This window comes from Zootoca vivipara, chromosome 1 (assembly GCF_963506605.1).
Source record: "Zootoca vivipara chromosome 1, rZooViv1.1, whole genome shotgun sequence".
Lineage (NCBI taxonomy): Eukaryota > Metazoa > Chordata > Lepidosauria > Squamata > Lacertidae > Zootoca > Zootoca vivipara.
Genome location: NC_083276.1, coordinates 105,429,307 through 105,444,232, shown reverse-complemented (window position 1 = coordinate 105,444,232; position 14,926 = coordinate 105,429,307). Strand labels below are relative to the sequence as shown.

General features: G+C 46.4%; 1 protein-coding gene across 1 annotated transcript; it reads right to left on the bottom strand.

Annotated features, from left to right (window-relative positions):
- Positions 1-1,201: 1,201 nt before the first annotated feature.
- LOC132591896 (uncharacterized protein K02A2.6-like) lies at positions 1,202-10,924 on the bottom strand. Its single transcript, XM_060272707.1, has 2 exons — positions 6,582-10,924; positions 1,202-1,308 (listed from the first exon to the last, which is right to left on the bottom strand). The coding sequence occupies exons 1-2, from the start codon at positions 10,351-10,353 to the stop codon at positions 1,202-1,204; spliced, it is 3,879 nt and encodes a 1,292-aa protein (XP_060128690.1). The 5' UTR covers positions 10,354-10,924.
- Between the last annotated feature and the right edge of the window lie 4,002 nt (positions 10,925-14,926).

Here is a 14,926-nt window from a genome sequence, read left to right as displayed (position 1 = left end):
TACTTGGCGTACTTAGGATTTCCTGCTCTTGACCCCAGTGGCAGGTATGTGACACCCAACAGTGGGGCCATCTCTGTTGCCTTTGTGGTGCTTATTGACCTTCCTTTTTTCAACAAGCCTTTTAAGTGGAGATCTTTATCCTGCTCTGTCTTGATATTGGGTTTGAAACTGTTTCTGCATGTGAAATTGCGTTCCATTGTTGTTTTTTCCAGAGAGAATTCTATTTTTTCATTTTTTTTAACTGTGAAATCTCTTCAAAACATTCAATAGGAAGTGATTCGTAAACGGGATCAAAATAAGATAAGTTAAATGCAAACACTGATTCTATCCACGACTATCGCTCTATCTGAAATAACTGCTTTTTATATTCATGTCATGTATCAAATGCTCATGTTATGGTGCAGACATGGCATGATAAGAGTGTTTATATGAGATCTGAAATTGCCTCTGTGGACTAAGCACTGTGGCCAGCTCTGAGTGTACACTTGCTGGCTTTGCTTTTTTTTTGCATCAATGCTGTGTCCCAATATTTGCATATAATGGGTGCTGTATAGTCTGTATAGTCTTGACTAAAGTATGTGCCACATGTTTTATTATCTTCTTGTTATTCATTGAAATGTTTGCAATGTAGGCATGTCTTGCTGATGCTGATTATTATTAAATGCATATTAATTTTTTCTTAGGCATTGCAATTAAATATGATTGATAGCTTATTTCAGCATTTTTAATTGATAGATAGTTTTGTTGGGTTTTGGCATTATTTCTTTTTTTGTTTCCTTTTTTTGTAATTGTCCTTTTGTCCGGCTTTCTTTTGCAATGTAAAGTGAGGTACAAGCATTAAAAGGGAAATGAAATAAACATAGGCAAGTGACATTAACTATCTTCAGATGATTATGCCATGGCTGGCATGGGGATTCTATGGCCCCACAAGATGAATCATATGAACATGGCTTGGTTGGTAATGTGCCCCCTCCCAACACACACACACACACACACACACGTGTGTATCCCTCCCACGATCCAGTCATATGGAAGGGCCATAGCTTAGTTGTTAGAGCAACTTCTTTGCATGGCAGCGACCAGCACCAGAGGTCCTGGTGATGTCGGAGTTCCAGCCAGCCAGTCTGCTGGCTGGGGGGGGGGGGCTGCTATTTAAACTAAGGCGTGAGCCAGAGAGCTTTCTTCTGGCTCGCTTCCTCAATCAACACTCGCCCCGAACTTGTGCAGAGCCTCCTGCAGCAGAAGAGCCCATGGCGCTCTTCTCCTGTAGGCTCTTCTCCCCCAAGTTGTGGGGGGACGAGCGAGGCGCTGAGGCGGTGAAGAAGAGGAGGATAAGCATAGAAAAGAGCTGTGCCACGTTGCGAGACAAAGAGAAAGAGACAGAGCGTGGCGGCGGAAGATGTATTTAGTGGGAGACTGAAAAAGGGGAATTGCATGTGGAAGAATTTGGTAGAGGAGGTAATAACCCTTTAAAAAAATAATTTTATTTATAATTTTCATTTATACGCATTACAACAATTATTCAACAAACATTCTAACATTTCAAACTTTGACTTCCTTCCTCCTCTTTCTGCGGTTCTTTGCATTTATTTCCATCATTTCCTGCATACTCCACATTATCTTAATTTATTCTTTTCTTAATCTATCCTCATATCTATCTCATATACATTTTTGAAACTGCAGGCTTTTACAATAATCCTGCCAATGTCTTGATCTGTTTACAGTTTGTTTGTACATACTCAATAAAACATTTCCATTACTTTCTAAAGAGTTTATTTTCTTGATTTCTTATTCTTCCAGTTTCGTCATTTCTGCATACTCCATTAATTTTTGTAGCCATTCTTCTCTCGTCAGGACTTCTTTCCATTTTGGGGCAAATAACAATCTTGCAGCTGTAGTTGCATACATAAATAAATTTCTATACTGCTTAGGTAGTTCTGTTCCCATAATTCTCAAGTGAAAAGCTTCTGGTGTTGTTTTTTTACAAATGTTATCTTAAACATCTTTATTGATTCATTATATATCATTTCCCAGTAAGCTTTAACTCACTTCAAGACCACAACATATGAAAAATGGTACCTTATTTCTTTTTACATTTCCAGCACTTACTCAATTTTGATTTATACAGTTTCATATCCTGCGTTTCATATCCTTTTCAAATAAGTCATTCAAATGATTATATTGTAATCATGTTGTTAACATCCCTGATAAATCTTTAAACTCTTTTAGTTTAAATTCTCTACCCTCCTCTCTTAGCAAATTTCTGTCATATTTTTCTTCTTCACTGCTATGACTTCCGTAGGTGAAAGCCAAAGTGGTGTTTCGATCACCAATAAATTTTTATATTTGTCCCATATGCTATACAATTTTTATATGCTATACAATTTTTTCCTAATCATATGGTTTGAAAAACCTTTATGTACTTTCACCTTTTCATACCACAAATAAGCGTGCCAGCCAAAAACATTATCGTGAACTTCCAAATCTAAAATATGTAGATTCTTCAATAACAACCATTCCTTCAACCAGCACAGACAAAATGCTTCATAATATAATCTCATATCTGGCAGAGAGAAACCTCCTCTCTCGTATCTATCAGCATTTTATAGTTTATTCTCATTTTTTCTCCTTGCCAGATATATTTAGATTATTATTATTATTATTTTGCAATTTATTGAAACAATCTGTCTTGCCAGTCACTGGTATTGGTTGAAACAAAAATAACATTATTGGTAATACATTCATTTTTGTGGTCAACACTCTACCCAACAGTGAAAGTTTCATTCTGCCCCATATTTGCAATTTTATTTGAACATCCTCCCTAATTTTCAAATAGTTATCTTTATACAAAGTTATATTCTTTGCTATTATCCACACACCTAAATATTTAACCTTCTTTTCAATCTTTAGACCTGAGATATACTTTTAGTTGAGAAATAACCCTTGAGCCAGAACAAGGCTGAAATAATTGAAACAGCTCTGGGGAAAGGGCTACTATATACATATTGCCCAATTCAGCTGAGTTTATATAATGTGACACTCCCAGGATAATATATTCATGCTGTATAACAGCAGGGATTCTGTTTTAAATATAACCACCTAGTTAGCATCTATAACATCTAGGGATGAATCCAGCAGCAGATTCATTTGCTGTCCACTATCTGGAATGCAAGCAATATTCCTGGGTATATTTTACTGTGTGATGTCCACATTCACTTACATGGCTGTATTTATCCCTTTGTTTTGCAAGAGACTGTATTTCAAGGTTGTATTGAGTCTCCTATGTCACAACCCCTAAATCCGCAAATTCTTCTTTGTCTAACCATTCCAGCCGTGATTGGTCCTTAAACATGCTTGCATGTCTGTGTGGGACAAGTTTCCTAAACTTTTTTTTCGGGTGGGCGGTGTCAAGATACAAAAATGCCCATTCTCTATTCTCTGTGAAATGGAGCATTGCAGGATAATTTGATATGGATTATTCTTCTTGCTTTACTGGGCAGCTCAATTAAATACTCTCTTTGAGTCAATGTAATAATGTTGCCTTTCACAGATGGTTTTGTTCAGCCGTAGTGTCTTGTCTGGGCTATAGATTTTTTTTTCTTATCTCCTTCTAAGTCTCCTTGTATGTTTCCCACCATGCAGCAAATAGCAGCTTCACAGTATGTGGTTTTAATGGAGGGAAATGGCCTGAGGGGAAAGGGTTAACCCTAGCCTTGCAGTTGTTTACAGAGCAGCTTTTAAAAACCCTGTTCTTTTTCACTTCTCACCTTTATTTTTCTCCTGCCTTTTTCATCGCCATGATTCAAAACTGAAAGACTTGTTTTTCTTCAAGTTTTGTTTATTGGATAACTTTTTAGATCCTAATAAAACATTGATGGTACCAACCCCACGGGAGGTTTGGGTACAGCAAATTTATTCAGTTCATATTTCCCGACAACCTCAGGGATCTGATGTAAAATAAAATCCCTAAGACATATGTATCTGATTTTCTGATGTTCTGGAGTTCTGTCAACAGTGGTTTGGCTCATATTTCTTTGCTCCATCACTGATGCTCCCACAGAGTTCAAAGCTCACCTGTGTGTTTATATCCCCGAGCAGTGCCTGGTGGTGACTACCAGAGACTCGGGTGCATTTACACTAAATTTGAATGGGTTGGCACTGTGGCTTGGACATGCGCGTTGCTGAACTATTGAGCAGTCTCAAATTGTGCCTGTAGCTTTTTCCAGTGGGAAGCTTTTGTAGCAGCGGTTGGGCTAATTTCAAACTCCCTCTTCCAAAAGGTCCAAGAGAGCAAGAGGGTTGAGGGAGAGAGAAAGAGGGAGAGGAGTCATGCTAGATGTTGGGCAATACTTGTTTTATTTTTGATATTTACACCAGCAATTTTTGTGAATAGGCTGCAGGTTGGGCAGACATCCCACTCCTTATACTGGATCCAGAAAATCCTGTTAGCACCTCACAGCTCAGAGAAAACACGGATAGCAACAGCCAAAGCTTGGATTCCCCCTCCCCACTCTGAAACAAGCCTAAATTTGCATATATAAAAATATGAATCAGCATATTCAAATGTTGCGTCTCAAGTCTTTTTAATTACCTAGCAATTGCTCCTGCTTTCAAGGTGGCACATCTCTTGGTTTCACCTTACAGTTTTCTGTAGAGGCATTCCTGGATTCCAGTAGACAAGCCTTTGCTTCCAGGCAGCCTCATGTTTAGGCCAATTCCATTCTTTTAAAAGAAGTGACCAGCTGAGGAGTAAATCGTCTCGAGACTGAGATGCAAAGCATACAGTGGGGCAAGAGAATAGGTCACTTTCAAGCTGGTCTCAGTCTGTTCCTGCCATCCTTAATAGACAGCTCCAGAGCAACCCTTTCTCTAGGTTACAATTGATGGACACATTCACCAGCCCTGTGTCCTCTGCTTTACATCTCAAATATCTTGGGGTTTGCCTTTGGAAGGAACTTGTTATGCGGAACTGGATGTGCACTTTTCGACTGGGTCTCTTGAAATTCAAATGCACCAACACGGCATTACTATTCAATCTCACCCTGCTCCGTCCATCACAGTCAGTCTCTTCCTTGTTCATGTTCTCCTGGGCCTTTACTGTTTTGTCCCTGAAATGGAAGATGCCTCATGTTTGCATGGGAAAAAAAGCTTGCATTTTAATTCTAAACCTCTCCCTCCCCCCATTTTCTTGCTTATTTGTGTGTGTTTTTACTTCCACTGTTTATTTAACTCTCTCCTCCTCCTCCTCCTCCTCCTCCTCCTCCTCCTCCTCCTCCTCCTCCTCCTCCTCCTCCTCCTCCTCCTCCTCCTCCTCTCCTTTTCTTCCCTTTCAATATGTAATCATTTGGCTAAAGGTAACGTGGGTGACTCTGTGATCTAAACCACTGAGCCTCTTGGGCTTGCCGATCAGAAGATTGGTGGTTCGAATCCCCGCAACAGGGTGAGCTCCCATTGTTCTGCCCCAGCTCCCGCCAACCTAGTAGTTTGAAAGCACACCAGTGCAAGTAGATAAATAGGTAACACAGCAGCAGGAAGGTAAATGGTGTTTCCATGTGCTCTAGTTTCCGTCATTGTGTTCTGTTGCGCCAGAAGCGGTTTAGTCATGCTGGACACATGACCCGGAAAGCTGTCTGTGGACAAATGCCGGCTCCCTCGGCCTGAAAGCAAGATGAGCGCCGCAACCCCATAGTCGCCTTTGACTGGACTTAACCGTCCAGGGGTCCTTTACCTTTACCATTTGGCTTATATGCCATTCTTTGTGTTGATGTAAAGGTTTTTTTCGCTCAGGAGAGGCACCCCATTGATGCAACATGAGGAGTAGGGAGGCAACCGCAACCCTCCAGAACAGTGTGGGAGGTTGCACTGGAGGCTGTTAGAGAATATCAGCAAAAGTCCCTGAAATATACTCGGAGTCGAGAGTGAATTTCATGCTCTTTATTCAGCTCATATTCATCAAGGAGAAGAAGAGAAGACGAATGGCTCTTTTCCCAAAACCATCTGCTTATATACATTATTTACACAATGGGCCTTGCGTGATTGGCTACTTCAGGGCTACACCTGTGGGCCAATTATATTGTGGATTGACTTCTGCCTGCAGCCTGATTGGCTGCTCCTACAGGCCAATCAGGTAGCAGATTCACTTCTGCCAGCCGCCTGATTGGCTGCTCCAGCAGGCCAATCAGGTTGCGGATTCACTTCCACCTGGAGTTGGATTGGGTAGCTCCTGCTGATTCTGAATCCTATTGTTCTAGGATTCAGCTCAGTACATAACACCCCTCCCCTCTAAGTTCCAGTCCTGCCCGGGAAGTTGCATTCGTAGTCCCCAAGGTCTGCTGGCCGCCTCCGTGTGCGTTGTGGCCTGGGGTGTTCCTTGGTCAGGGGTTCTGGTTCTGGCTCGTGTTCCGAGGCTGCTGGCTGTGCCGGGGCTGTCTGGTCTGGCGCCACTGAACCACTAGGTTGTGACTCTGGTTCCGGTGTCCTTCCAGCCTCGGGGCGCCCCTCTGTGCCTACTGCTTCTGCTTCCCCTGCCCACCCCTCTCGCTCTACAGGCCTCACTGCCCTGCTGTCCCCTTGGGACCCCTCTGTCCCGCTCTCCTCCCGGGTTCCTCCTGGGAATCGTCGCCGTAGCTGGTCGCAGTGGCGGCGCCAACATTGCCCCCCTTCCGTTAGTACCTCGTACGACACGGGACCGGTCACCTTGGTGACTGTGGCGGGTACCCATGCTGGGCCTGCCCCAAAATTCTTTGCATACACTGGGTCCTGGGCCACAAATGTCCGGGGGTTCCTGCCTTTCCCCACCACTACCTCATCCTGAGCTCTGTCGGGGTGAAGTCGGTCCAGTCTAGTTGCAAGGCGCCGGCCCATGAGTAGTTCAGCTGGGCTCCGGCCCGTCGTTGTGCTTGGGGTGCTGTGCTGTGCTAGAAGAAATGCGGCAAGGCGGTATTCCCAGTCCCCTTGTGTTATGCGGCGGAGGCTGTCCTTGGTGGTCCGCACCATGCGCTCCGCTTGGCCATTGGTGGCAGGGTGGAATGGTGCTGAGCGGATGTGGCGGATGGCGTTCTGCGCTGTGAAGGTCTGGAACTCCTCTGACGTGAATGCGGTTCCATTGTCCGAGACGAGGGTGTCAGGGAGCCCGTGGGTTGCAAACAGCTTACGTAGTACCCGGATGGCTGCCGCCGTAGAAGTGGACGGTACCAGTGCGACCTCCAGCCATTTGATGTAGGAATCCACCACTATGAAGAATGTTTTTCCCTGGAAGGGGCCAGCGAAGTCCACGTGCAAGCGTGACCATGGATGTCGGGCGGACTCCCAGGGCTGGACTGGGGCCCTTGGGGGATCCGGGCGGGATTCTTGGCAGGTCTGGCAGTGTTGGACCCAGGCCTCTATCTCTCTGTCAATCCCCGGCCACCACACATAACTCCTGGCAAGGGCCTTCATCCTCACTACCCCTGGGTGTGTCTCGTGTAGGGCTGTGAGGACCCTTTTGCGGAGGGGCTGGGGAACAACAACCCTGCTTCCCCATAACAGGCACCCCTTGTGGGCCGACAGTTCATGTTTGCGGTTTGTGTAGCCAGCGAATTCTGGCCCGGGGCTGCTGCTGGGCCATCCTCGCCACACCCAGTCCAGGACCCGGGAGATGACCCTATCTTTTGTGGAATGGTGCGCAACTTCTTGTGCCTGAATGGGTCGGTCGGGAAGCAGCTCCAGGGTCATAACCTCTTGCGCAGGCGCTGGGTCGGGGCCTGTTTCTGGTAGTGGTAGCCTGCTGAGTGCGTCTGCGTGGCCCATCGCCTTCCCAGGGCGGTGGATTAGTGCATACTGGTAGCCGGCAAGGAAAATTGACCACCTGAGGACACGTGGAGACAACACTTGGGGGGTCTGCTTCTCGGGGGCAAACAGGCCAAGCAACGGCTTGTGGTCAGTCACTATGGTAAAGGGCCGCCCGTACAAGAAATCATGGAATTTTTTTACGCCCTTCACGATTGCCAGACCCTCCTTGTCAATCTGTGAGTAGTTTCGTTCGGCTGCAGCAAGCGTCTGGGAGAAGTATGCCACCGGCACCTCTCTTCCATCCGGGAGTTGGTGTCCCAGGACAGCGCCGATGCCATAGGGAGAGGCGTCGCATGCCAGCACCACTGGCAGCCTCTCGTCGAAGTGTGCCAAGACCGAGTTCGAGACGAGCAAGTCCTTGACTGCCTGGAATGCGGCCCTTTGTCGCTGGCCCCACACCCAAGGGGCCCTTTTATCTAGGAGTCTGTGTAGGGGCTCCGCTACCGCTGCCTTATGGGGAAGGAAGGCATGGTAAAAGTTCAATAGTCCCAAGAATGACTGAAGTTCGGGCTTGCTCTTGGGCGCTGGGGCCTCACAAATGGCCCGTACCTTGTCACCGGTTGGATGGACCCCTTCTGCGTCCACCTTAAATCCCAGAAAGTCCACCTGCGGCACTCCCAGTAAACACTTTTCCCGCTTCACCTTGAGGCCCGCCGTCTGGAAACGGTGCAGGACGGAGCGGAGGCGGTCCTCAAATTCCTCTGGTGTGGGCCCGGCGATCAGTACATCATCGAAGAAGGGGGTGACGCCAGGAATCCCTTTAAGGAGAGAGTCCATTAGATTCTGGAATATGCCTGGTGCCACGCTAACGCCAAATTGCAGCCGCTTTACTCTGAATGCCCCTCTGTGCGTCACAATCGTCTGAGCCTCTGCTGTGGCTTCGTCCACAGGCAACTGTTGATACGCTTGGGCCAAGTCCAGTTTGCCAAAGATTTTTGACCCAGCCAGGGTGGCGAGGACATGGCTGACCACTGGCACTGGGTATGCATGGGCCGTGAGAGCCTTGTTTATGGTGCATTTGTAGTCTGCACAGATGCGGACCGAACCGTTAGGCTTGACGGGTGTGACAATTGGAGTTTCCCAGGGGGCGTTGGGCACCGGCTCCAGCACTCCTTGCTCCACGAGCCGGTCCAATTCCTCGTCTATGCGGGGTTTCAGGGCGAACGGGACCCGGCGAGCCTTGTGCCTGATGGGTCGTACAGCGGGGTCTAGCTGTAGGGCAATGGGGGGTCCTGTATATCGTCCCAATGCCCCATCGAAAACCCCTGGAAACTCTTTGCATATGGCGTCCACGTCCACTTGTAAGCTAGTGCGGTTCACCCCGGTAACGGCTAGCCCCAGAGGTCCAAACCATGCCAGTCCCAGTAAGCTAACGTAGGGGCCCTTAACTACCAGCAAGTCCAATTGTTGCTTTCGCCCTCGATATTGCACCCTGAAGGTCCCCACCCCCATTGTAGGGACCTTACGTTTCTGGAAGTCCCGGAGGGTGAATGGGGCCGGCCTTAGTTTGGGACCCCCATTAGGGCACAGTTCCCTTAATGTTCGGGCCGAGATTATGGATAGAGTTGAACCCGTGTCCAGCTCCATGCGGCATGGGGCTCCCTCTATCTGTACCTCTATATAAATTTTCTCTGTGCTGGGATGGGGCAACTGGAATACCTGGTAGTCCGTGATCTCCGTCGCGTTGCCTTGGTGCATGGTGCCGTGTGACCTGGGGCTCCTGGGTCGGTCATCTGATGCTTGTCGACGGGTGAGTCGAGCCCGACACACCCGGGCGATGTGTCCCAATTTTCTGCACTGCCTGCACTCTGCGTTGCGGAAACGACAGGTCCTCCTCTCGTGGTTCTCCCCGCAGCTTGCACAGTTCCCTCCTTCTCGTCGAGGCTGCTGTGGTGTGTGTGCTGCTTGAGTGCGCCGCTGTACTCGGTGTACTTCCTCCCTGTCAGATTCGGATTCGTCAGTGAGGTCTTCGTGGTAGACCCTCGGTTGGGATGGCGGGGCCGGTCGTGCCTCTTGCGTTGACCTCTCGGCGGCTTCGGTTGCCAGGGCTTCCTCCAGAGCAATCTGGAACGTGAGGTCTTTTTTGGCGTAGAGGCGTCGTTGCAACATCTCATCCCTCAGGCCACCGACGAGGCGGTCACGAAGCATGTTCTCCAACTCTGAGAAGTTGCATAACCGGGCGGCTTGGCGGAGGGAGGTCACAAACCCAGTTATGGTTTCCCCCGGGGCTTGCCGCTTTGCGTAGAAGGCATTTCGGCAAGCTACCACCGAGGGCTGTGGTGAAAAGTGCTCCTTCAGCCGTTCCATTATTGTTTTGTAAGAGACGGTAGCGACATCTCTAGGTGCAAGGAGAGCCCGGGCGATTTCAAACATCTCCTCTCCACAGACGCTGAAGAATGTCGCCCTCTTCATGGCATCGTTGGTGACTTCTTTCGCTTGCAGGAGGAAGTTGAAACGGGCGGCGTACCCTTCCCAGTCTCCTGATGCTGGTTTGAATGGCGAGAAGCTGCTGTCGGTTGCCATTCTGGGTTCCTTGGGTCCTGGAGCTGAAGCCTGGATGCACGGTGCGATGCAGCGGTGCAGCAGGTGGCGGTGCTGCGGTGCAGTGCGTGGTGGCGGTCAGCTCAGCAGGATCCCATCCTCGTCGCCAGTGAAATATACTCGGAGTCGAGAGTGAATTTCATGCTCTTTATTCAGCTCATATTCATCAAGGAGAAGAAGAGAAGACGAATGGCTCTTTCCCCAAAACCATCTGCTTATATACATTATTTACACAATGGGCCTTGCGTGATTGGCTACTTCAGGGCTACACCTGTGGGCCAATTATATTGTGGATTGACTTCTGCCTGCAGCCTGATTGGCTGCTCCTACAGGCCAATCAGGTAGCAGATTCACTTCTGCCAGCCGCCTGATTGGCTGCTCCAGCAGGCCAATCAGGTTGCGGATTCACTTCCACCTGGAGTTGGATTGGGTAGCTCCTGCTGATTCTGAATCCTATTGTTCTAGGATTCAGCTCAGTACATAACAGTCCCTTTCCCCCTCATCTGGTGAGAGTGTCTCCTAAACAAAACTGCCCAGGTGATGCCCCCGCTGACGGTACAATGATAGTTTGGAGAAATCACTGTAGTTAATTATTTCCATTCCAATATTTATTCTTTGTTTTGAATTCCTTTTGTTAATTTTGGATAATTGAGTAACATGCATGCTATTTGTTTCTTGACCATATGTCACTTAGGCCCGCCCGCCATATTAGTCTTAGGCCCCTCACCCCTTCAATCCAGGCCTGAGAAGGTTTTTTGCCATAAGGGAGAATGTGGTGCACAAATGCCATTTTCAGCATCAGCCCATGTTTATCGTAGCATATAGTTGTCCCTTTTATTTTTACATGGACCAATTTAGAAAGAAGAAGATGTGTGGTAATGAGAGCCCAAGGTAAGCTTGGGTTTGTTTGCTTGCTTGCTTGCTTGCTTGTTTAGTCTTAGGCTGCCATCTCCAAGCTGCACATTCTGAATCATTAACTAAAGCCAGTTCTTCTCTAGAGTAAGCCATTTGACGACAGAGGGTTAAATGTTTACTAGATCTCCAACCATGTTTTAATAGGAAACATCCCTCTGTAGCATTTCTATATATGTAGGCACCGACAACCGACCATTCAGTTCCTGATGTGTTATTTATAGCAGCCTTCAGAAAGGATAGCACTTGAATTGGTTCTGTTGAGAATGTGGATGAAGAATGCATATTGGAGATAGAGAGGGTGAAGGTGTGGATTTGCAAGACAGTTGTCAGCCTTGCCACTTAAGGGCCATTTTCTTTCCCATGTCACTTGTCTAAATTTATTCATTTTCATTATCACTGGAGGTTGCTTTCCCCCTCCTTGTGAAGTGACTCATAAGTCCACTGATGTCAATCATAGTTTCCCCACTAAAGTAAATGGATTTTGGAAAAGGTTTGTGGGTCGTGTTTGTTGCTAGCTCTCCCTTGGATTGAAATTTTGTGAATTCTTAATAGTGGTTTCTTCTTGGACTTCATAGATGATTGACAGAACATGGATTATATACCCCAGTGAGACGACAAATCATATATATGCAGCTTTCTTGATGCACATCATTAGTGCAAATCCACAAGGTATAATGGAACAGGGTTGTTTCTTTCTTGCATGCTTAACTAATTTATTAACAAATATCTGAAGTATTCCCTTCAGAGGGTGACTTTCCCATAACAGAACCAGGCTATTTATATACAAAAACAAAAGAGATGAGCCACCAAGATTTCTTCTTAATTTCTGCTTAGTGCCTGTGAATTTGGTATGCATAGTCATAAAGGAAAATGCAATCTGTGTCTCATTTAATATAGAAGTCAGTTTTAGGCATTGTGGTATCTTTCGTGCTCAGAGAGATGTGGCTTTAGGAAATAAGCTGCTCAAGTTGTCCAACAGCTGCTGCCTGTGTGTGTGTGTATATGTGTGTGTGTAAGGATATATATATATATATATATATATATATATATATATATATATATATTCATGTAAATTCCAGATTATTAAATATTTCCCTTATCTCTTTAGTGGATATAAACCTGGAAGTGACGTTTTCTTGGACATGAGCACCAGGCTGGATTACTGCAATGTGTTATACATGGGGCTGTCTTTGAAACTGTAGCTAGTGCAGAATTCAGCGACCAGATTATTGACTGGCATGACTGCATTGGCTGCCAATAGTTTCAATTTGAAGTGCTGGCATTGAATTACAAAGCCTTATGTGGTTCAAGACCCCAGTACCTTGCCATTCGCTACATGGACCCTACATTTGTCATCTGGGAGGTGCGGAGGGTGACAACACAATAATAGGCCTTTTCAGCAGGGGCTCCCCCAGGTCCTGACATCATCGTTCTCATCAACAATGGTCCTGGCACCATCATTATCAACTTTTAGGTGCCTGTCAAAAATGATCCGGTTTACCCAGGTATTTTGGTTCTTAATCAGGATATATGGTATGATGATACTTTAGCCTGTTTTGGTGTTCATCCTTTAGAAGTATTGGAATAAAATTATTCCCCAGGCTAATCCAAATTCTGTGCCAAGAACAAATGAATCCAGCAACCCATATGAGGTATGCAAATTAGGCAGATTTGCATATGTGCGCTTATTGTGTGTGTTTTATTCTAATTCTACAGCACATGGGTTGGACAAAGGACTTTTTAGAGCATGACAGTTCTATCATTTAAACCATGACTAACCAACATGGGCCCCTCTAAATGTTGTTTGACTGCAACTCACATCATCCATGACCACTGACCATGCTGATGACAGCTGGAGTCCAACAACATCTGGAGGGCACCACATATTGGCTCCCCCTTTTCTGGAAACATTCCTCTTGCCCATTCCTTTTTCTGCCTCTTGACATCTCACCAGACCTACCTATTTCCAGGCTTAATCTACGCATTTATTTAGACTGAAAAGCTACATCAAATGGTGAAGTTTTTCAAAATGTTGAGTTGCTTGCACAGAATCACATTGTATGCATAACCCTGCTTTTCACTCCCCCTCCCCCCAAAAAAGATAAATTGAGGACAAAGGAGTAGAGGTGGACTAAGGGGAGCACAGCCAGTTCGGCCGCACTGGGCTCCAAGCTGAGAGGCCACTGCAGGAGGTGACACAACAGTGACTTAGAATCTGCCAACGTCACTACCAACTTAGAATCATAGAGTTGGAAGAGACCACAAGGGCCATCCAGTCCACCCCCCTGCCAAGCAGGAAACACCATCAAAGCATTCCTGACAGATGGCTGTGTCAAGCCTCCGCTTAAAGACCTCCAAAGAAGGAGACTCCACCACACTCCTTGGCAGCAAGTTCCACTGTTGAACAGCTCTTACTGTCAGGAAGTTCTTCCTAATGTTTAGGTGGAATCTTCTTTCTTGTAGCTTGAATCCATTGCTCCGTATCCGCTTCTCTGGAGCAGCAGAAAACAACCTTTCACCCTCTTCTATATGACATCCTTTTATATATTTGAACATGGGTATCATATCACCCTTTAACCTTCTATTCTCCAGGCTAAACATACCCAGCTCCCTAAGCCGTTCCTCATAAGGCATTGTTTCCAGGCCTTTGACATATTTTGGTTGCCCTCCTCTGGACACGTTCCAGCCTGTCAGTATCCTTCTTGAACTGTGGTGCCCAGAACTGGACACAGTATTCCAGGTGAGTCTGACCAGAGTGGAATACAGTGGTACTATTACTTCCCTTGATCTAGATGCTATACTCCTATTGATGCAGCCCAGAATTGCATTGGCTTTTTTAGCTGCTGCATCACACTGTTGACTCATGTCAAGTTTGTGGTCTACCTAGACTCCTAGATCCTTTTCACATGTACTGCTCTCAAGCCAGGTGTCACCCATCCTGTATTTGTGCCTTTCATTTTTTTTGCCCAAGTGTAGTACCTTACATTTCTCCCTATTAAAATTCATCTTGTTTGCTTTGGCCCAGTTATCTAATCTGTTAAGGTCATTTTGAAGTGTGATCCTGTCCTCTGGGGTATTAGCCACCCCTCCCAATTTGGTGTCATCTGAAAACTTGCTCAGGATGCCCTCAAGCCCATCATCCAAGTCATTGATAAAGATGTTGAATAAGACTGGGCCCAAGACAGAACCCTGTGGCACCCCACTAGGTGAGAGATGGTGTGCATGTGCCAAATTTTGGCATTGCAGTGAAATTTCAGAGCCCAAAGTCTGCCACTGAAAGGAGAGTACTTCTTCACGCACAATTATAGTAAATAATTTGCTGACAAAAGATGTGGTGGCGGCCTCTAGCTTAGATGGCTGAAAAAAGGGATAGGACAAATTCATGGACGATATGTTTCTCGTGATAGCTAAGCAGAACCTCCTGGTGCAAGGGCAGTATGGCACCCGGAGCTCCAGTTGCTCAGGGACAACAGCAGGAGTGGTCTCTTGCCTTCAGGTCCTGCTTATGGGCTTCCTAGAGGCATCTTGGTATGTACTTTGTGAAACAGGGTGCTGTATCATTACATTCTTATGCAGAGATCATTTAATATTGAACAACGGCACACTGTTGTGCCAGATGGGGAAAAGGTGATGTTTAGCA

What these genes read in the sequence shown, in the direction of transcription:
- LOC132591896 (XM_060272707.1), bottom strand. Translation starts at nt 10,353, where the DNA reads ATGGCAACCGACAGCAGCTTCTCGCCATTCAAACCAGCATCAGGAGAC. An exon ending in CCGGGAGGAGAGCGGGACAG is followed by an intron (nt 1,309 to 6,581) that starts AGGGGTCCCAAG and finishes TCACCGCCTCAG; the next exon opens with CGCCTCGCTCGTCCCCCCAC.